Source organism: Pogona vitticeps, chromosome 3 (genome assembly GCF_051106095.1).
Source record: "Pogona vitticeps strain Pit_001003342236 chromosome 3, PviZW2.1, whole genome shotgun sequence".
NCBI classification, from domain to species: domain Eukaryota; kingdom Metazoa; phylum Chordata; class Lepidosauria; order Squamata; family Agamidae; genus Pogona; species Pogona vitticeps.
This window is the reverse complement of record NC_135785.1, coordinates 100,126,781-100,147,728: the sequence shown is the minus strand read 5'-3', so window position 1 is coordinate 100,147,728 and position 20,948 is coordinate 100,126,781. Positions and strand designations below refer to the sequence as shown.

Genomic DNA, 20,948 nt, shown 5'->3' with positions numbered 1-20,948 from the left:
TACTCAATGTATATTTTCTTTTTTTTTCCAAATCCTGTTTTTGTGACTAACAATTGAAATGAGTTGGTAGTGAACTGGTGTATGTCATGCCTGAGCACTGATCTTTAAGTGCATGTGTTTATTGAAGGCTGGAGGATTAGTTTTAGTTGTGTTAGTTTAATCCTTTGGCATGTATAGAAATAACACTGTCACTAAAAACCAAAATATAGGATAATTCTGTTAAAATGATGCACGGATGATGGAGCAATGTGACCTCTTTCTGTGATCTTTTGCAATTCTATTATGAGGCGAGGTAGGGACTCACACATTCCTTATTATGCCTATGTGCTCTTGATGAGCAGAGGGAGCACTCGGCCAGGGTGATGCATGGGTGAAGAAGGATGAGTTTGGAAAAATTACTTGTTTGGGCTACAGTTCCTAAAATCTAGGGGATTCTGGGAGTTGTAGTCCAAAAAGGTACTTCACGCTGAGGGGAGAGAGAACTCACAGTAGAATGCTCAAGAGAGATAGCATGGGACAAGGACAAAAGGATGACAGGTATATGAGGGAAAGAACTGAGGATGAGGTAGGACGGTGGTGGACATATAAGAGGCGGAGTGTCCATAAGAGCAAGGAAGAAGGGAAAGAAAAGGAACTTTGGGATGATACTGAGCAAGTTACATATTGAAAGTGAAGTCAAAACCACTCCAAGCTTGAGAAGGAGGCTCTTCTCTGAGTTGGAAACAAACATTGAAGTCCTTCAATAGGTCATTTGTATAAAGAATCTGCTTTTATTGTCCTTGATCAGGGCAGTCCTAATGGCTAAGGGTCAACCAACATTCCCCCCCTGCTGTGCTGTGTTAGGAATATTTAAGAAGCAAAGTCGATCACAAAAGCATGAACATTTCCCTATTAAATATGATTTCGCAGACTGCAGACATAATCTTCCATCAGTCCAAGATCGTAATCCTTCTTTCCTTCTCCTGGTTGCTGGGACAGAAAAGCCCCATTAGGTCTTGTACAGGAAATTTAAAGATTGGCAAAGTTAGGGTCAAATGTCCGTTGTGAAATATTCAGTGGTGGAAATTTTATAAATAAGGCAAGGAGGTCAATGGAGCTTGCAAGAAAACTGACATTGACATTGGGAAACTCTTATACAATGTGCAGTCAAAACCCTGTTGTTTCGTGTAAATCACACCAGAGTAAGCTCATTGGATTGATGGGGATTTGTTGAATCAACTCTTCCCTAAGTTCTGTTGATTCACATGGAGCTACTCTAGTTGTGACCTACTTGAGCACAGTAAATTACAATTAGAGTAGGTTTATTTGAATCAATGGAACTTAGGGAGGAGTTCACTCATCAAATCCTCATTGATTCAATGGGCCTGTTATAGGGTGATTTACTGCACTAAACAACAGGATTTTTGTCAGTAGTTCTACAGTGATTGCTGGTTCAGACTTTTGTTCCTTCCTTGACCTTGCCAGAACAGCATTCATGATACAATCACTCATTGAAATATTTTGATTCCTACTATTTTTCATTGTGATGACACAGACTCAGTATTCTTAAAACTACCACATTTATTAAGGTTGGTGTTTTTTTTTTGGTGGGATGGAGAGATGTGAATAGTTTTTGTGGGTTTTTTGGGCTCTTTGGCTGTGTTCTGAAGGTTGTTCTTCCTGATGTTTCACCAGTCTCTGTAGCCGGCATCTTCAGAGGACTGGAGTAGGAACAGAGCATGGACAGAGTTCCTACTCCAGTCTTCTGAAGATGCCAGCCACAGAGACTGGCGAAACTTCCGGAAGAACAACCTTCAGAACACAGCCAAAGAGCCCAAAAAACCCACAACAACCATTAGATCTCGGCCATGAAAGCCTTCGCAAATACAGATGTGAGTAGGCTTGTCATAAATGTACTAGCTGTTAAGATGTCACAACAAAGTAGAAGAACTCCTCCTCTAACAATCATCATTATGCTAGAACCATGAATATCAAGGGAGTGTCGCAGCACATGCACACAGTACTACCTCTCAGCCATAGTGGAGGCTGTAGCAGAGGTCAAGCCCTTGACTTCCACCTTCCTTTTATTGTTGTGGTGGCTAGTCTTGGTAGCATGTAGTGATACTTGTACTTGTGGGAAAGAGACACTGGTGTTGCATTTTTTAAAAAACAGAAGGACTAATTGTGAGTTCCAAGGACAAGCTTGACCCACACAGAGTCACCAGTGGTTGTAGTATCAGATGTTACACTAACCAAATATTTCTTTGCTCTGTCAAACACAAGAAGTTAGAAACTCTCCTAATACTAGGAATTGAGGTGGCAATATTAAATTGTCTAAGTTCCCATCAGAAAGTCTTGCTTTCATTTTAATTTATTGCCTCCTGTTTTTCCAGCACTCTCCTCAGAGTCATCTCCTAGGCTCATGTGGAGCTGCATAAAGAGACATCTGAGAGCCAGTAAATTGCCCTTTCTTGACAGAACAATCATCATTGTGAGAAGCACATCAACAAAGCTGAACTGAGCTTAACTGAGGCAGCCCCCCTCAGGCAAAAAATAAAAGGTGTCAAAAATATTACTAAATGAAAACAAATACATTAAATAATTAGAATGTCTTGCCCTTTCACCTTCACTTTCTTCCTTTATCCAGTTCCTTCACAGCATATTTAGGGTCACTGGGCCTATTCCCCTCCCCCACCCTTTAATGCTCCAACCTATGTATCCTACAAAGCTTCAGATTACACTTAGAGGTATAAAATGGCAAAGAAAGAAAAATGCTTAAAGTGCCAATAATGTATTCACAATGATATATTTTTATATCAAAATCAACTAATTTGGGGGTTCCAAAAGACACATGTCAGTTGAATACAATTCTGAATAAAAAATATTTCCAGAAGGTCGGTTCCTGCCCTTCACAACCAACTGTTATAACTGCAATGAGATACCCGAGGTCTTGGCCAGATTTTCCTACAAAAGGGTTAAATGAGCACAGACATATACCCTCCACCTCTTGCACAGACAGCCTTTTGCATTTCCCTCAAAGACTAAGCAGCAGCAGCAGAGCATGGTCTGCCTTTTCAGCCTGCCTCCTGCCTGCCTGCCTGACACCTTCCACAAGGGAGGGAATCTTGTCCTCAAAAGCCAAAGTTGTGTTTCCCCTATAAAACAATGATTTAAATGGGACTGCCCGTGTTCCAAGGATACTCAAAGTGCATATGCTTAAAGAAAAAAGGAGATAACTTTCTCTTTCTGCCAGCAAGACTGAGGAGATGTCATTCTACCCTTATGCTTGAAACATATGGAACAATCATTTCTGCACTGGGGGAAAAAAAAGGTTTTCCAGTCGTGTTTTCCACCGGCCAGCAAAGTGCCCCAAAAGTGTGAGTTAAGAGTTTTACATTTGGATTTCTTGCACAGAAAGAAACTTGTCCAGGTAACAGCTCTCTCAAGGTAAGTGCAGTAAAGTGTTGCATCTCCCTCTGCCTCCCCATCCCACAAAATGTATTTCCAAAATTTGCTTTATAGTTGTTTTATTTAATTTTTTAAAAAAAATCAAAACTGGAAGGGGGGTATTCCATTTGGGACAAGCCTGTTTTTCTGTCTTTTTTTCTGATTGTCTTTTGCACTTAATACAGAATGTAGTTGTTCACCTTTTGAATGATAGCAAGCATAGGAAACCTGAAGGTCATGTTTGTGTAAAAACCCAAGCAGTCTTAATGAGTTTGTAAGGTGCAATTTGAGCAAAAGAACTGCCCCCCCATTCAAAATATAGCAAGAATGTGCATGTAGAAGATTTTATTCAAGTGATCAAGCTATAATGCATTTTGCAAGCTATTATACATTTCTGCTAGACTAGATGTCTGTGTATATTACAATCCATTTATTGATCTGTTTTAAATTTTATTGCAGCATTTGAAAAATGGAAGACAGTAGGATAACTCTCTTAAGCTGTAGAGCAGAATGTGGTGCTATATTTATCCAGTGAGGAAAAGTGCTGGCTATTTTGAAACAGCAGGAAGAAAGATTAGAATGATGAATTCAGATCAATTGCGGTTAACTACCACTGACCCAAGACAAACATAGCCGGGGGGGGGGGGGAAGGGAGTCATTACTTGAGGGCTTTTTAGTTACATTGAAAAAAATACAAATAAATCATCATTTCTCCAAAGTAAAAAAAAAGGTTCCTTGATCTTCTGTATTTACACATTAATGCCCCCTGTTCCTTTTATTTGCACACATTTTCCAACTTCCTTACTCTTTACTGTCAAGAGACCAGCTTAAGGAGGCTTTCTCCTGTTCTAAGAGCACCCCCTGCCTTCAGGCACCTTGTTCTGCAACTTCTATCTAGCTTCAAAACTTGGAAGGTTTCCTTCTCTGACCTGTATTCCCCTTTTTCTCTCCCTTACATTAAGAGGGGGGGGGAATGTTCTTTCCAGATAACCAGTTTTTATTGCAACAAATGTGCAGCCATTGCTACTTTCTTTTATGGGATTCAAACCTCTTTCCTCAAGGAAGGGCTTCTGTTTTGGAGATCATATTTCTCCAGATTTAGCAAATTCAACTTTCCCATCATCACTTGTGCAATAGGGCAGCCCCATGATAAAGAAGGCACTATTTCTGTACTTTTAATAGCAGCGTAGAAATGTGAGAAAGAAGGCGCTTGTGTGACAATGGAAAAGGATGGAAAGGATTTCATTGTTGTTGTTTAATGAAGATAGGAGATTGCAGAAGTCTTGCTTGAGACTGCAGATCACAGATCAGCAATTATTTTTTTGTTGCAAGATCCCTTTTAAGAAGAAAGTGTGCAGGATGGGATGGAGAGTAGCCAGATGCAGAAGGGCTTGCTGGCAAGATCCAGTGCCACATATATCTTGCTCATCTACTTCCCTCTTAGGGCCTCTCTAGTCTAGATGCTAAGTTTGTATCACCCTTAAGAGGAAAAGTCTGTTTGTTCTATTCTGTCAAGAGTTTGATTCGAGCCACATTTGACAAATTAGCTTGCCTCTGTTTTGAAATTGGTCAGTTAGGAGATAATACTGCTTTGTTTGCATGCCTGACATTTCAGGCACTGCTAGTGAAGCATTTGCATTGCCTAGGGAGGTGACATGCAAATAGAAGGATTGATGCTTTCCCCTTAACATATGATCTTACTCTCCTTTTTTCCCAGCTGAAGACCAGGTGGCATCTCTCAAAGGGCTAAAACTGTTCCAGATCGTGCCAGTTGCTGACTTCTCATGCAGGCCAATTACCAGCTGAAATTCTCCCCATTTATAATTCATTTTAAAAATATGAAAGTGATATGCAATTAACATTAATGAAATTAACTGGGAAGAAGGATGAGACAGAGTTATGAAAGCAGAGGCAAAATAAAGCCAGACTAGTATATTTGCCATTTTCATTTGCTTATAAAGTAAAATCCCCATATCTGTGGGATTGGTATCCAGTTTCACTTATTCGTGGTTTACTGCAGCCCTATATACAACACACAAGGACAACCTCTTATGACCTTTGTCCTCCCCCTTGTATGTTGTGTACAGAGCTCCCTGTATCTGCAGTTTCAAGCATCCACAGTAGATTGTGGAACTGATCCCCCACAGATACAGGAGTCCTATTGTCTTTTATTTAACATATTTTCAATTCAGTAATATATAAGATGCCAAAAAGCACATTCAATCACCTTTTATTATCTCCCAGGCCTCTCACCTTGATGATGTCTAGATCCCTGCATCTCTTGCCATCCTGGCTACTTTTGGCCTTGTGCATCTGCCATTCTGTGCAGATGTCCAGCAGTGTACAGCAAAGTTTCAAGAGCGAACTCTTACACTTTTATCATACATCGATTCTTCCTGATGGCAAGGAAAACACAATCTATCTCTTGAAAGACATACCAAAAAGGTAAGGGGAAACTCATATGACCTTTAATCTTCCCACATGATAAATAACACAGTGATGCTCTTGTATGATATGCTTCCTTTTTAAAAAAAAAACAGATATGCAATAATCATAGAAAACTTTTTCAAAGCAAAAGCTTTATTCTATGTCATCCAAGGTAACTGAGCTATTGACAATGATGTTTCGAGTTTGTTTGACAACAAAGAAAGAGCTAGTCTAGCCTCTCTTCTCAGAGCAGCCACCAGGTCTCAGCTGCAGGATTTGGTCCTTTGGTCTCTCTGAGAGAAAACCCCTGAGGAGGCTGTTTCTCTCAAGGAGTCTTTCCCACAGCTGAGCAATTTGTCTTGGGTTTTATGCAGTGTTCGTGCCTTCACCTGTCTTCATTCCTGAGGGCTTGAGGGATGTCCCATGACCTCCTCTCACTCAGCCCCGTGCCCTTGTTACCCACAGACTTCGGTTCCTGGGTCGCCAAGAGTCCAGGGTCTGTGTAGCTGAGGGGTTCTTCCTCCCTATTGGTTGGGGATCCTTCCAACAGGAACAGAGAGGCAATAAATCAGCTTGCATGAAATCAGCTTAAGAATATGTGATCTCTCCAGAGCCTGAAACTAATGTGCCAAAAGTAATGCTATTACTTGCAATTTCTTTATTAAGTATCAAGGCCTAAGTTCCATTATTTTTAAACATTCTAATTTCAACATTATTAATATATCAACGTTTTTAAAGTAATAAGTAACATTTCAAAACATGGGTGGCCATAATTGGAATTTTTATCCATTTGGGGGCCTTTTTATATTTTTTAATTTTTAATAATGCCGTTTTCTTTAATTTTTTAAAAGTAACTTTAAAACTAGTATGATATACTGATTAGAATACTGGAACAAGACTCAGAAGACCTGGATTCAAACCCCACTTAGCCATAGAAGTTCACTGGGTAGTGCCAATGCTGAACTACTCCTTAAAGAACTCACGTATCTTGAAAACCCTGTTGGAGTCACCGCATTGCTATAGGCAACTTGATAGTACATAACAACAAAAAATCAATTATTACTGCTACTGTTGTAAGCTGCCTAGAGTGGCCTTGATCGGCTAGATAGGCGGGATATAAAATAAATAAATAAATAAATACCTCCAGTATTTGGTGAAAAGTTTAGTTAGCTGCTGGAATCCAGAACATCACCACTCCCAATTGCGGGTTAGGATATAAGATGGTATTTTATAGCAGAATTTACAAGTAGAAATAGAAGATTTAATTGATGTTATTGTATTGTTTGATTTCAACAAATAATAGCTCTGTGCACCAGAACCTGAAGTTCTATTTTATTTTGGTTTCATTTATGAAGAATCCTGCACAATAGTTTCAGAGATTAAACCAGATGGTTCCTTTCAGCCATAGTCACCTTACAGAATTCCTCCACAGGCACTGTACCAAACACCAAATTGCTTAATGTATAACCAGACTGCAAGAACAAGTTGAAAACTGTCACGAGAATAGTAAAAATATAGACGGGGTTAACTGGTTGTGGTTTTAACCTATTGCCTCTGTTCTCGGTTACAGCAACTGAGATTTAATTAAAAATAATTGGTCCCTGTTTCAAACATTTACAAAATTATTCTCCTTTATGAGTATGCAGGTCTAAAGCTGTATCTTGCATTACAAACAATGATGAAAATATCCTTCAGGGTTCTTTTTTCCTGTATTAATATGTCTCCTCTCTCAGAAAACAGATCCGCATAGAATTAAAGAATCACGGTAGGATGAATCCAATTGTTTCTCCCAACCAGAGTAGATGCATTTAATCAATGAGACTTACAAAAGAGGTGACTTTTAAAAATCCCATTCATTCAATGATATAATCTAACAGGGACTAAGCAGTAGGTTTAGCCTATAGATTTAAAGCAATATAAATGCAGAAAAACATTGCAAAGTTTAAAAATGACTTATGCTATCCTACAGCTGGACTAGCCTTTCCCAAATAGGGTATCCTCTATCGCAGTGTGTTGGTCTACAACAGTGGTTCTTAACGTGGGCAATAATGCCCCCCAGGGGGCGATTTCATTTTTCAGGGGGGCAGTAGAACAAAAAGGGGTGGTGTGGGGGCACTGGAGCAGAAGGGGGACAGTAGGGGGGCGTTGGAGCAAGCTAAACCTGTGAAGATGGCTGCAGCCTTTTTACAGTGTGCATGAATATATTCCTCCAATCTTAATTTAGTTTCAGAGTTTTTGTCTTGAAATTTTTAGTTCCTGCATTGCGGTTTGTTTTTATGCCCTTTTTATATTTCTTTTTGCGTCTTAAAATTCGCTTACAACTAAATAATTAAATGTTACTTTTTGGGAGCATTTCATTTTCTTGGAATTGAATTTTGTTTTCAGCGGTCATTGGATTTAGGTGTCTTAAATAAATAAATAAATAAATAAATAAATAAATAAATAAATAAATAAATAAATAAATAAATAAATAAATAAGATATCATCACTGCGGGGAGGGGGGCGATGATAACTTCTTCAATGGCTCAAGGGGGCGTTTCTTTCAAAAAGGTTAAGAACCACTGGTCTACAACTCCCATCATGATCCAAAAAGCATAGCCCTTGGTCATTTTAGCTGGGGATGATGGAAAGTGTTAACAATCCTAGAGCCATGAAATAAATGCTTGCAGGTGAGACACAGTGGCCATGCTTCCACATGATGGTAACTCATGAATCTTGATACACAATGTGAACATGGTATGTGCTAGTACCTGATTTCCTATTTATACAAGTGGAAAAGCAACAAGGAAGAGGGGAGCTTTATATGTTGTCTGATTCGGGAATGATAGTTAAGTATAGGTGGACAAACGGCAATGTCAGCTTTAAACCAGGGTATGTTCCTATCTTTCCAATACTGGTTTGTTTGGACAAACCTAACCACAATCCTGTCTTTGGACATTTCGTAAAGTTATTCCCTTTCAAATTTATTTCTTTGTGTGAAAGAAAGAGCAACCCAGAAGAAAGCAGAATGGGTATGCTCTGTGTGTATGTGTTGGACTCCAAATCAAAGCTCACAGACACACTGATACGGACACTGATATTATACTAACCTGGAGAAGGCTGACTTTTCACATTGCTTGACTATCTCAAGCTTTCTTCCGCCTACTGTTGTTAATGTTTAAAAAAACTTTCCAGGTGCTTTCTGGGAGGTCTAGGTCTTCATGGGAGTTGTTGTCATATTGCCCTATAGGTTCTATTATAGGTTCCTGCAAAGAACTACATCTCCCACAAAAACCTAGGCTTCTCTGGAAGCACTGGAGCGGTTTGCTTTTTGTACTTTAAGAACAATAGGCCAAAGATAACCAAGCAGCCTGGCAGACGGGCCGTTCAATATAAGCCAAATGTAGGTCTGGGTCTGTGGGAGGGAACTCCCAGAATTACTACCTGGAAAATTCTTGGAAAACTCTAGGAGTTGGGTTTTTTTTAAATTTAAAATGAATGGTCTGTGTGTAATTTAAGTATACTGTGGTGCATTAAGAGAGGATTCTGGATTTATTGTTCTGTATGAATGTTCCAACTAACATTCCTGAGGCCTCCTATTTATCTAGTGGTTGAGAAACTGTCTACGGACAAACACTGGCTCTACAGCTTGGAGACGGGGATGAGCACCACGCCCTAGAGTCGGACATGACTGGACTAAATGTCAAGGGGAAACTTTACCTTTACCTTTACTTTCTAGTGGAGAAATTTAGACATTACTATGCTACACCAAGAGCCATGCGGCTTAACAGTCAATAGTCTAAAAGGCACTCTCCTCCCTTGGCCTTTATGTGAGACCAATGAAAACAAGGTGCAAAATAGCAGCCCAAGGTTGGTGCTGAGGGTGGTGATACCTTTCATAGTTCAAGACAGAGAAGTACATGGCATTTGCACCTGCCCTTTCCCAGTAAAGGTATTCAGCAACCTACCCACCCACCCCGTCATGCTGGTTTGTTGTTGTTTAGTTGTTAAGTCATGTCCGACTCTTGGTGAACCCCATGGACCAGAGCACCAGGCCCTCCTGTCTTCCACTGCCTCCCATGGTTGGGTCAAGTTCATGTTGGTTGCTCCAATGACACTATCCAACCATCTTGTCCTCTGTCGCCCCCTTCTCTTCTTTCTTTCACACTTTTCCATGCTGGTACCTGTGGCAAAAAGCTCACCAATTTCTCTTATCTTCTTTCCTGTACAGAAAATTTTTTAAACAATCATAATAAATAACTCCCAATGTGTTGCCCTTTCATAGCACCAAAAAAACTACTGTCTGAGGCAGGCGCCACACTGTATCATAGTAGAGGTGACCCTCGTCTCAAGTTGTAAAATATCATTATTGTCTACAGTGCAATACAGCTCCATGTGCTTTATCTGCTTACTGTACTATAAAGTGAGCCTCAGTAAACTTTTGTTTGATTTATTATTTTGTTTCCAGATACTATTTTGTTCTAGAGGAAGGGAGAACCTCTGCACCTCTCACAGTAATAGTGACTCCATGTGATGTCCCCATCGAGTGGAGCATACGAGTTCATAAGACTACAACAAATTACTTTGGGAAAGCAGCACAGGGTAAGATGTATGACTATGTGCCAGATTTGGGAAATCACAAATTCAGAACCAAATTGGTCTGTTTGGGACCAATCTGCATGAGATCCAGGTCAAAATGAAATGACCCAATTCAGTTCCAGGATGAAGTAAAGGAGATTTCCAGGTTGATTTCTATTCAGAGCATGAATCAAATGATATGGGGCACAATTCACTTCTGGGTTGTTGTTTTAAAGCAAAATTTAAAGGCACCAAATAATAGGGATAGGCATTCAGATTTGGGAATACACATTCTTAATATTCAAGATTCACCAAATGTTGGCATATGCAGATAGTTCCAAAAATATCCAAATCCAAATATCTATAATATGCCTAGTATTCTGAGTCTCATTTATCCTATAGGTGAGAAAGCAAAAGGCTAGGTTTCTGCTTGCTGGAGCAAGAAGTGAAATTGAAATCTATTTCTCAGGAATCCTGGAGTGATTCCTTGAGAAATGGAACATAAAGACACTGTTGCATCAAGGTTAGTAGGGGCAGATAACTCAATGTCTCCTTGTTGGAGTTGTGATGTGTTTTCTAAAGGACAGGGACAGGGATAAGAGCAAAACCTGTAAATGATATCTACCTGCACCAATGAAATCTAGAAGCAGGCACAGAAACCAGAGACTATTTTTTTCGCATTGGTTCTTTCCAGTTGAAATATGATCATAGCTGCTTGTCCAAAATGGGCACAAATTTAAAAATGAACTGCAAAATTCATCAAAAATTGCTAATTTATCAGCTTGTATTTGTCTAAATCAATGTTCCCAATGAATATGAATCAATAAATTTTTAAAATTCATCTGACTAGAAAACAGCCCTCTAGAGATCTAAAGACACCAAAAATTGCTGAGATGCTCTCCCTGACTCTCCAGTACAGTTCCTCCATATTTGGTAGAGACTGAGTTTCAGACTGAGTTATACACGCACAAAGAGGGCTACCCCAGGAAAATTCCTTCCAGATACCTAGAGACACCAAAATCACAGACAAGCTTCCCCTGACTCTCCTCTACAGTCCATCAAAGTTTGGTGAAGATTGAGTTTCCCCAAGCTAGCTGCGAAAAGGCACTTTCTTGGGGGCCCCACTTTGCGGTTGTATAACTTGGATGTCTGAAACCTAATCTTCACCAAACTTGGAAGGATTGTAGAGGAGGGTCAATAGAAGTGTCTCTGTGATTTTGGTATTTCTAGGCACTTGGGGGTTGTTTTATGGGGGGTTTAAGGCAAAAATGAATTAATGAATCAGAAAAAAATCATAAATTTGTTGTTCGTGAATTCTGAAGCCAAAGGGTTATAATTCTGAATTCCAAATCTGAATTTTGGTGCTAGTCAACATTTCTACCAAATATGCAGATCTCTAGAGTTAGACGTCTAAAAACTGGCAAATCTACTTCTCTTGTTATGTTTTACCATGACTTCAAATTTCAGTACAGTGGTGCCTCGCATAACGTTTTTAATTGGTTCCAAAAAAAAAACCTTATGCGAAAAAAACTTTATGCGAAACACCATTTCCCATAGGAATGCATTGGAAACCAGTTAATCCGTTCCAATAGGCACGGATTGGCGTCCTTAAGCGAAAAAACCCATAGGAAACATTGTTAAACGATACAATGTTTCCTCCATTGGAATGTATTGAAGCCGACTCAATACATTTCAGTGGCTTTGCAAAGTCAATTTTTGCAAATTTAAGTGTGTCATAAAAGGGTCAAAAATGGTTTTAAATGCTTGGATTAGCTTCTGCACCCTCTAAAACGGATGCAAAAGTTAATTTGGCTTTGATCTGACTTTTCGTTAATTTATGCTGATTTTTTCCCCCCAACTTTTGACAGCTGTCAAAATCTGACAGCTCCATTGTTTCCTATGGGGGAGAAAAAAAATCACAAAAAATTAACGAAAAGTCAGATCAACACCAAATTAAGTATGCACACATTTTAGAAGGTGCACTAACGATTCCAAGCATTTAAAACCGTTTTTCAACATGTTAAGACACTTTTGTAATTGAAAAAATGAACATCTTTAAGTGAAGCAGGGGACCTAAAACCAAAAACGTTAAGCGAAGCATGGTCCCAAAATCGCTATGTGAAAATCGCCCATAGGGAAAAACGTTATATGAAGCACAATCTGACTCTGAAAAAATAAACGTTAAGCGAAAAAAACGTTAAACGAAGCAAACGTTATGCGAGGCACCACTGTATATCAATGCAAAATAGAAAAAAAAATAGCCATTTTGCTTTTTGGAAGTCAATGGGTGGAATAACAGACTTTACAGACAGCTCTCTCTGCCCTGTAAACAAGCATTTGATCTACTCTTTTTGATACAATCTCAGTAATGGAAATCATTTTGCCTTTGGATCTTGCAATGACAGATGGGGAGGTATCAGAACCTAAGTCCTCCCCCCCACCACCACATCATATGCTACTTTCAAAAATGGAGCTGGCCCTACAACAGAATAGGAGGAAACAACTGCCTAGGGCAGTAGATTTTGGAGTACAATGAAAGAGCATCAAATTTTTATTTATTCAATTTTTACAATTTTTATTGCCAGACATGAAAAGAGGGGCTTGTGGGACTTTCTGCCTCATGTGCACAAACTCCTTGGCTGGGTTTGGATACTAGGCACCATGACTTGCGGGAACAGTACAGTTTTCTACTCCACCTCAGATAGCAAAAGTCTCAGATTCACCAAAGGAAAAGTTCATGTAACCAGGCCATATTTTTCATGGTTTGGTCTTGAATTGGCAATTAAGCCCCATTAGCTTTACATTAGCCTCTCCTCGTGGAAATGAGGAGTAGCACAACAGGTTTGTTGATATAGGTTGACATCACTTCATGTATTTCTGCACTCTCCTTGCCATGGCTAAGGCAACTGTCACAATAAACACCTGTACTTACAATTTAACCACTAGACCACTACCTGTTACTTAAGTCAGCTCATTCCTTCCCTCTAAGTAAGACTTATAATCTTTATATATCTACATTTCATTGACAGATCATTTAGACATTCAGGATCCCCTAAAGTTTCAGAAGACCACAAGGATGATATCAACTCTCTTTAGCTACAGAGGAAATTCTGTGGAAACCTACACAGGGACCTCTTACTATTCTGCTGTCTACATGTTTGAATTCCTGTCCATTGAAAGAGACACCCACATTACAGTGTATCTAACTACTGACATAACTTCTGAACGCCTGTATCCAGAACTCCCGACAGATCCACGCATAGATGTCATTGGGATTGGTCATACCACAGTCACTCTAGCTTGGAAGCACAGCCCAACAGCCATGCAGTACAAAGAGAACATCCAGTATTGTCTTCTGGTTAATGAAAAACACAACTACAAGAGTTTATGTGCAGCAGAAACGGCTATAAGATCATTTGGGAAGAAAGCACCACAAGCACTGGTGCTCGCTGCCCTTCCAGGAGGACCCTTGCTTAACCCTCAGCAAGCAGTGATATTGTCCAGTGGTGAATTAAGTATCACTAGCAAAGCTAACAATGATGGGGTAAGGCAGATATGTGTTGGCACCAAAAATGAGTACACAGTGCCCAACCTTACTCCCAATACTCAGTATTACTTTGATGTCTTTGTGGTCAACTTCCTCACCAACACCAGTGCTGCTTATACTGGAACCTTTGCCCGGACTCTTGAAGAACCTGAGCCAAAAGTGACTGACCTGAGGGATGGGAAAGTGATTCAACTCACTCTGGATGGGAGAAAACAAACATTCTACAATTTACAGTATCGGGCGAGGCAGAAACAGATCCAGTTTGCCTTTCAATCTTGCAGGGGCCAAGTACGAGTTGAAATCTCCAGGGATGGGAAAATGCTGATGTCAGAGAGCTTTGCTGGCTTGAGACACTTCATGCTGAAGGGAAGACTGGGTGACACGTACTTGGTGCATGTTGGGTCTACAGAGCCTTCAAATGCCTCTGTGAAGATGCAAGTGTCGTCTCTCTTTCACAAACCATTTTTCCCAGTTCTCCCAGAGAGTTTAAAGATCAAATCCTTTAGCAAGTTGAGGACGTGTGATTCAGTGACCATTGCTTGGCTAGGAACACAGCAAATGAACAAGTATTGTGTATACAAGAAACAGATTGAGGAGGACCAGGTCTGGATGGAAACAAGGAATGCTGACAGGTGCTCAGGACCTGAGGCAAGGCAAAGAGGTGACAAAGTCCTCTGTAAATATTTCCATGAGCTTAATCTACAGCGAGCAGTGACAACAGAAACCATCAGAGGGCTTGAAGCAGGGACTGTCTACTTGTTTGATGTTTATCTCATTGGGTCTTCTGGGATTCCGGTCAGGTATTACAGTAAAGTTGTAAAGACACGGAAGAAATGTTGAGTATATTTCAATAACTGATTCCTAAGAAACAACAGAACTGGAGAGATGTCATGGACATTTATGGCCAGCATCATTCAAAATGTCCTGAGATAAAGAACAGTGTTTAAAGCTGCAAGATTTAAAGGAAGGAACTTAGGGTGCAACTACACTAGAAAGCTGAACCAAATTGCTTTGCTGCAATTTGATTTGCAGCCCTTATCACATTTGAAATCACTATCAGTGCTCATATAGGGCTGTGGTTTGATGCAGGAGTTCACCATTCACATAGGATGTGATGCAAGTCACATTCCAACCCACAGCACCTTTCTTTCCTTCCTTCCTCTGGTCCAGCCTCTGCTGATTCTCTTAAGTTTTTCTATGAAGCCACTTTCTCATTTAAAGCTTCAGGCTACTACATTTCTGAATTTTTTTTCTATAAACAACATTGAAAGATACTTAAAAATCTAAGTGTCTAAGAGTACAGAACATTAAAAGATTGAACAGTATTTTTGTAAAATACTGTACATCATAATTCACACAACAGAATGATTCCTTAACTAGGATCACAACTTTCCCCTTTCCATCCGTTACTTTTTCCCCTTGCTTTCACAGTACTCATACAGGAATTACCTCATATCTGGTCACATATGGTTTTAAACTTTTGGCATGATAAACTAGTCCATTTTAAAAGTTGTCAAGTAATTAACAGCACTGACCTTTTCTTCACAATAAAAGATCCTTCTCACTTACTGTTTGATAGGATTCAGGATGAGCACCTGATCCCCACATTAGATAATGGTGCTTTGCCTTTACATGTCCCACTGGGCCTGAAAATCATGCCTCAATTTGCCCATATCACCAAAACATCATCTACAGACACACACACTATCTTTACAAGAATTTATTCGAACTAACTGCATGGGAGAAAGCCTGTCTGAATTGTTTCAGCTTCAAAAAGCAGAAATCCCGAAGTAACACGGGGGAGCCACTTTTGAAACAAAAAGGGCCAAGCCAATTCAAATCAGTCTTTGTATTATGCAGTCAATTAAAAAAATACTTTGAATTCACCTATTGCATAAGTGGAGCAAAATGTTTGCCCATGTAGCTGCACTCTTAGTCTAGAATTGTAAACTTGCTCCTATGACTTTTCCCTTTTAAAATCTCATCTTCGTAGTTTCACAAAGAGCACTTTATAAAAATGTGGCTGACCTCAAAGTAAAAGGATTCATCTCAAAATTTGTGAGATCCCAAACTAGAAAAGAGGAATGTTAATTTAGATGTATTTAAAGAAAGCACATTTTGCAACACATCCTTTCAAAGAACATTCCGCTCTGGAACAAAGCCTCATTTGCTCTATCCTAGTTATAGCCCTGGTCAGCAGAGTCTGAGATAATATCACCAAGGAGACTGTAATATTATGTGTGCTATAGATTGCCTCACAACTTGGCACATGGATGTTCTATGGAGATGAATTGTTAGCAAACCTCCCTTCTTTTCTTATGTTTGTCAAAACTGATAGGTTATAATTAGACCAATATAGATTTGTGAAAGCTGAGGAAAAAGAAGGCTTTCCATACCCATCTAACTCTTTGCAATATGCTGTGGTTGTTTCTGGGCTTCATAGCCATCACCCGTTTAAAGGGTATGCATTGTTAAAACAGATAAGCACTGGCTATCCACCTACTGAAAGGCTGTGTACGCTGGCCAGCATAATGTACATTTATGCATAAATGGAAGAATATGACACCTTGGTCATTATGCCTGGCAACAAAGAATTCTGCTATGCAGTTGGGCAATTGGCCACATATCTCCAGCATGACAAACTGTGTGATGTAGTGATGGAAGTGCCACACTTCCATCTCAGTCACTACACAACTACTGTGGATTAAACCTAAAGTTGCATGTGCACAGTTGCGGAAGAAGATTTTGACCAAGGTGTCATATTCTTACATTTTCCCCCAAGTGGATGTAGAAGTTTTCCATGCCATATTTCCTTTTTGAAGGAGGGGAAAGTCATATACCATATTTTCCATATATAAGACTATACTTTTATCTAAAAATTTTAGACTAAAAATTGAGGGTTTTCCTATACACGGAAGTGAGCTGAGGAGAGTACAAAAACAAGTGGAGGGGAAAGCAGGGATCAAATTGTTCCTGCAGGGCTTTGATCCCTGCTTTCCCCTCCACTTGCTAATCCTTAGCAAAAGGAAAGCAGGGATCAAAGAGATGCAGGATCGCTTTGATGCCTGCTTTCCCCTCTGCTTGCTAAGTCCCATGGGGCTTAACAAAAGGAGAGGGAAAGAATCAAAGCAATCCTGTGGCTGTATAAGGGGGAAAGGGATCAAAACAATTGTGCAGTTGCAGGATTGCTTTGATCCCTTTCCCCTCCTTTTGCTTAGCCCCACGGGGCTTAGCATGAAGGGAGAAAGCAGGGATCAAAGTGATCCTGCAGTGCTTTGATCCCTTTCCCCCTACACTTGCTAAGCCCCACTTAGATTTCTTATTTGGGGGTTAGAAAGTGGGGGGGGGGTTATACATGGGGGCATCTTATACACGGAAAAATACAATACTTAGCTGAAGTAGTAACTGATGTGCTAGTTATATTAATTTTTGCAGGGTTTTTTAAAAAAGTGAAAAACAAATGTGGTTCTTGCATTATCACCATTTGACTCTGGGTAATAATTCAGTAGTTCTTAGTTTTTCCAGTCTTGCTTACTTAAGTATTAGTTTGCCAAGAGAATTAATGAATGAGATTCTTAACCTATTGTGTGAGAGGTTGTTCAATATACTTTCTAGAGTCCAGACAAGCCCCTTCAGGGATTCTCTCCTAAAGCAACAGACTTGAGCATCAATCCCCAAAATTCAATTTTTTCCAGAGCTGTGTAGCATTTTTATGGTTACAACAATGACACTGAGGGGCAAGCAAAAGACCAAAGCAATAAGGAAGGGCAGATTCCATGTAATGTTCTTAAATGGATCCTGTCACTTAAATGGACAGAACTTAGTGTCGGTCTCATTTCAGTCATTTTTGTTACATTCAAAAACTGCAAAGCACAAACATTTGCTGCCTGGACTATTTTCCTCTGAACCAATTTATTGTATACCCCCTAGTACTCAGAAACACTAGCTTAGGGAACCTGGCCTACCTCAATCATCTGTAAAGCCCTTTGCTTTATACAATATGTCTCTCTGATCAATTGTGGTAAGCTGCATCTTTCTTTCAATCTGTTGCTTTTCTAGGTATGCTGCTCCTGTTCAATAGTCTGACTAGAGAATGCTAGTAGTAAAAACTTAGAAAGAACCACTATTTTTCCTTTGCTTCCCCAATTAAGAATAGTTGTTTCGACAGGGCAGAACATAGTATTTCTTGATATGTATGTTCGCCTTCCAAGATACGGAAGTCTGTACACTTCTGCGTTGGTATTCTGCCTTTTGGCCTGAAGGAAACAAACACGAAAATACATACTGTAAATATAAATAAAATTTTATTTTTCTCTATCATATTACTACTTATTATATGGGGATATGCAGACACCTCTGTTGGAATTAAGGACATAACTAGACAAAGAATTGACCTGTTGTTTGCACCGCAGTTCTCATTGTTAATTTTGATGGTTTTCCCCATCAACTACATGACTTGTTGGCACATAATTATTATCTATTATATGACATAAACTTAGGGTTCAGTCAGATGGTAAGTAAAGATTGTGTCTGATTGCACTAGAAAGAGTAAGTTTGCTGAGGGCATTCTCCCTTTAAATGACCTTTAAGGGTATTTTCAAGCTTCTGTATGTTGTGTAATCGCTGGAAAATAGCTTGTATTAGACTATGCCACAAGTGGTCCAAAATGCGAGCTATTTCCCCGACTGATCACACCTTTAATTGCAATCTTTTCCATGGGTATTTGGCATATTTTTTTCAGCTGGCAAAGCTTCCATTGTGGTAGTGATCTTCTGTATGTTTTTGGTAGCATTTTCACTTGCGTTCTTCTATCCATTTGTGTGAGTGTACCTAGTGGTCCTTTGGAGCAGTGGGAAGGTGTTCCCTGATCACATTGAGGGTAATGTCTCATCGGGGTGGGCTCTGATGGTTTGCCATTACTTCATCAGGTTTGTACCCCTAGAGTTGGCACTACTTAGAATTTTTAATTTCTAAAAAATGTTACTAGTTTAGCGCTGCCTCGGGTACATGATGCAGCGTTCATTCAGAACAGCCATGCCTTGTCAATTCAGAGCAGAAACCACTGGGGCTTACTTTATTCTGAAGAATGGCATGGGGGGGGTGAGGGAGAGAACTGGCAAGCATCCAGAAATTGAGGAGATTCCACACCCTCTTTTGTCTTTATCTTGTTTCTGATGTTTCTCTGGTGGCTTCGGCTTTGTTCAGCCGGCCTTTCTGAAGCACAAGGACAGGGGAGCTGTCTGCAGCCCGCAAAGACCAGACATGAGCTGGAGGTGGGGAATGAGGGAGTGCAGTTGTGCCCCACTGCCTTGTTAGTGCTTCTATGCATTTTATCACCCCCTTCTTCTATCCAGCATCCAAGGCTGGGCTGCTTTCTCACAACTGTGGAACATTTCTTTTGGGGCAGACCTTAAGCTGTGGTTTTGGATGGCAGGTGTGTTCATGCGTGTTGTTTTTTAAAATCCTACTTGGCTGAAACTGTTGCTCAGCTCTAGAATGGAAAAAGAGAAACAAAAAAAGAAGTGGGATTAGTTCCTTCTTTTCTTTCTGGAACACACAGATACACAAGCAGACCCATATACAGGGAGCCCTGCTGGTTTCAGCCAGTACGAAGTGCCCAGCTGCAGCACAAAAACGTTGTGTCAGCCCCTTCTTGCCTCTTAACGTCTTGAGTCTCTCTTGCATCTGAATGGTGTAACAATGTTCAGTACCATTTGCAAGTCTTAACCTGAAAAGCCGGCAGGCTAATCCATCAGTTTTCAAATCTTCTAGCTAGTGCCCAAAGTGGGACACAGTTTTCCAACTAATCCTGGGGAGGAAGGAGAATGGTAGGGGCTAGTTTCACCTGAAAAGAAGTAAGATAGTTTTAGATGTATCTGAAAATAAAAGGAATCTTTCCTTTGTTGATCTGAGAAACTTTGCCGGACACACATTCAATTCATGCACAACCACAGCTCAGCCGGAATGGCATCACAGTTGCTCTTCATGAACTATGAATGTGCTTAGAGAACATTTGTCTGTTTCCTGTATCTCTGTGTTGCAGAGGATGTTTGGCTGAGTGAGTAAACTGCCTTTCACAGGTGCTTTTCTGCTGATTGAGCTTCTCTGAAAGGGCCTTAACATTATGCAAAGTCAGTGACTGTCTTCTGCAGCAGATTTTGCCTGCTGGGAAAGGCTGCAAATCCAGTTATTTAATTTGCAAATATAAAGACAGGTGCCTGTGGAAAGTCCTGCCTGAGGCGCCCAGATCATTTGCTTGATCTGGATACAGTGGTACCCCGCATGACAACAACCCTGCTAAATGACAAATCCACAGGACGATGACTTTTTGCGATTGCTATAGCGATTCGCAAAACAGTCATTTCAATGGGGGATTTTCGTTTCACGACGATTAGGTCCATATGAACCGTTTGTTCGCAAGACGACAATTTTTCCAGCTGATCGTCGGGTTCCTAAAATGGCTGCCCTGTGTTTTCCAGACCCATGCTTCGCAGGGCAGCCATTTTAACAGCTGATCGGCGCTCGGAAAATGGCTTCCTTATGGGCAATCTTCGCTGGATGACCAGGTATTTTCCCCATTGGAACGCATTAAATGGGTTTCAATGCATTCCAATGGGGAATTGTTTTTCGCATGATGATGATTTCGCTTAACAGCGATTTCAGGGGAATGGATTATCGTCGTCATGCGGGGCACCTCTGTACTTTGCACCTTGACTTCAGTTGGAGATGCTGTTTGATGCTCTACCTCAACAGCAAAAAAATTTCTGGGCCAGCCCTTGATGGAGGAACAGCTTATAGTTTTCTAAGGAAGGTGAAGATTCCCCAAAACACACATGTACAAAAACTGTTTCTTGAATAAATAGTCTTCTTGAATAAATTACGACTGATGAGTATTGTTTTACAGATGCTTTGTGCTGCTGGTACCATACAGGGTAAAGGTTCACAGTTGCCAGCATGCATGGTGAGGAAGGTGAAGGTACATAGTAATCTC

At 40.2% G+C, this 20,948-nt stretch overlaps 1 protein-coding gene across 2 annotated transcripts in view; it reads left to right on the top strand.

The window, feature by feature from the left end:
• The window catches only part of LOC110083648 (protein NDNF), a 67,471-nt gene extending 49,197 nt beyond the window's left edge, over window positions 1-18,274 (top strand). Inside the window, exons 4-7 of one of the 2 annotated variants that reach the window (XM_072995124.2) lie at window positions 3,233-3,426; window positions 5,671-5,871; window positions 10,301-10,434; window positions 13,440-18,274. In XM_072995124.2, coding sequence (XP_072851225.2) covers window positions 3,275-3,426; window positions 5,671-5,871; window positions 10,301-10,434; window positions 13,440-14,797 — 1,845 coding nt within the window. In that variant the 5' untranslated portion in view covers window positions 3,233-3,274 and the 3' untranslated portion in view covers window positions 14,798-18,274. Of the gene's footprint in view, window positions 3,427-5,670; window positions 5,872-10,300; window positions 10,435-13,439 lie in introns of both variants that reach the window. The other variant, XM_078390954.1, reaches the window with a different exon arrangement.
• The last annotated feature ends 2,674 nt before the right edge of the window (window positions 18,275-20,948 follow it).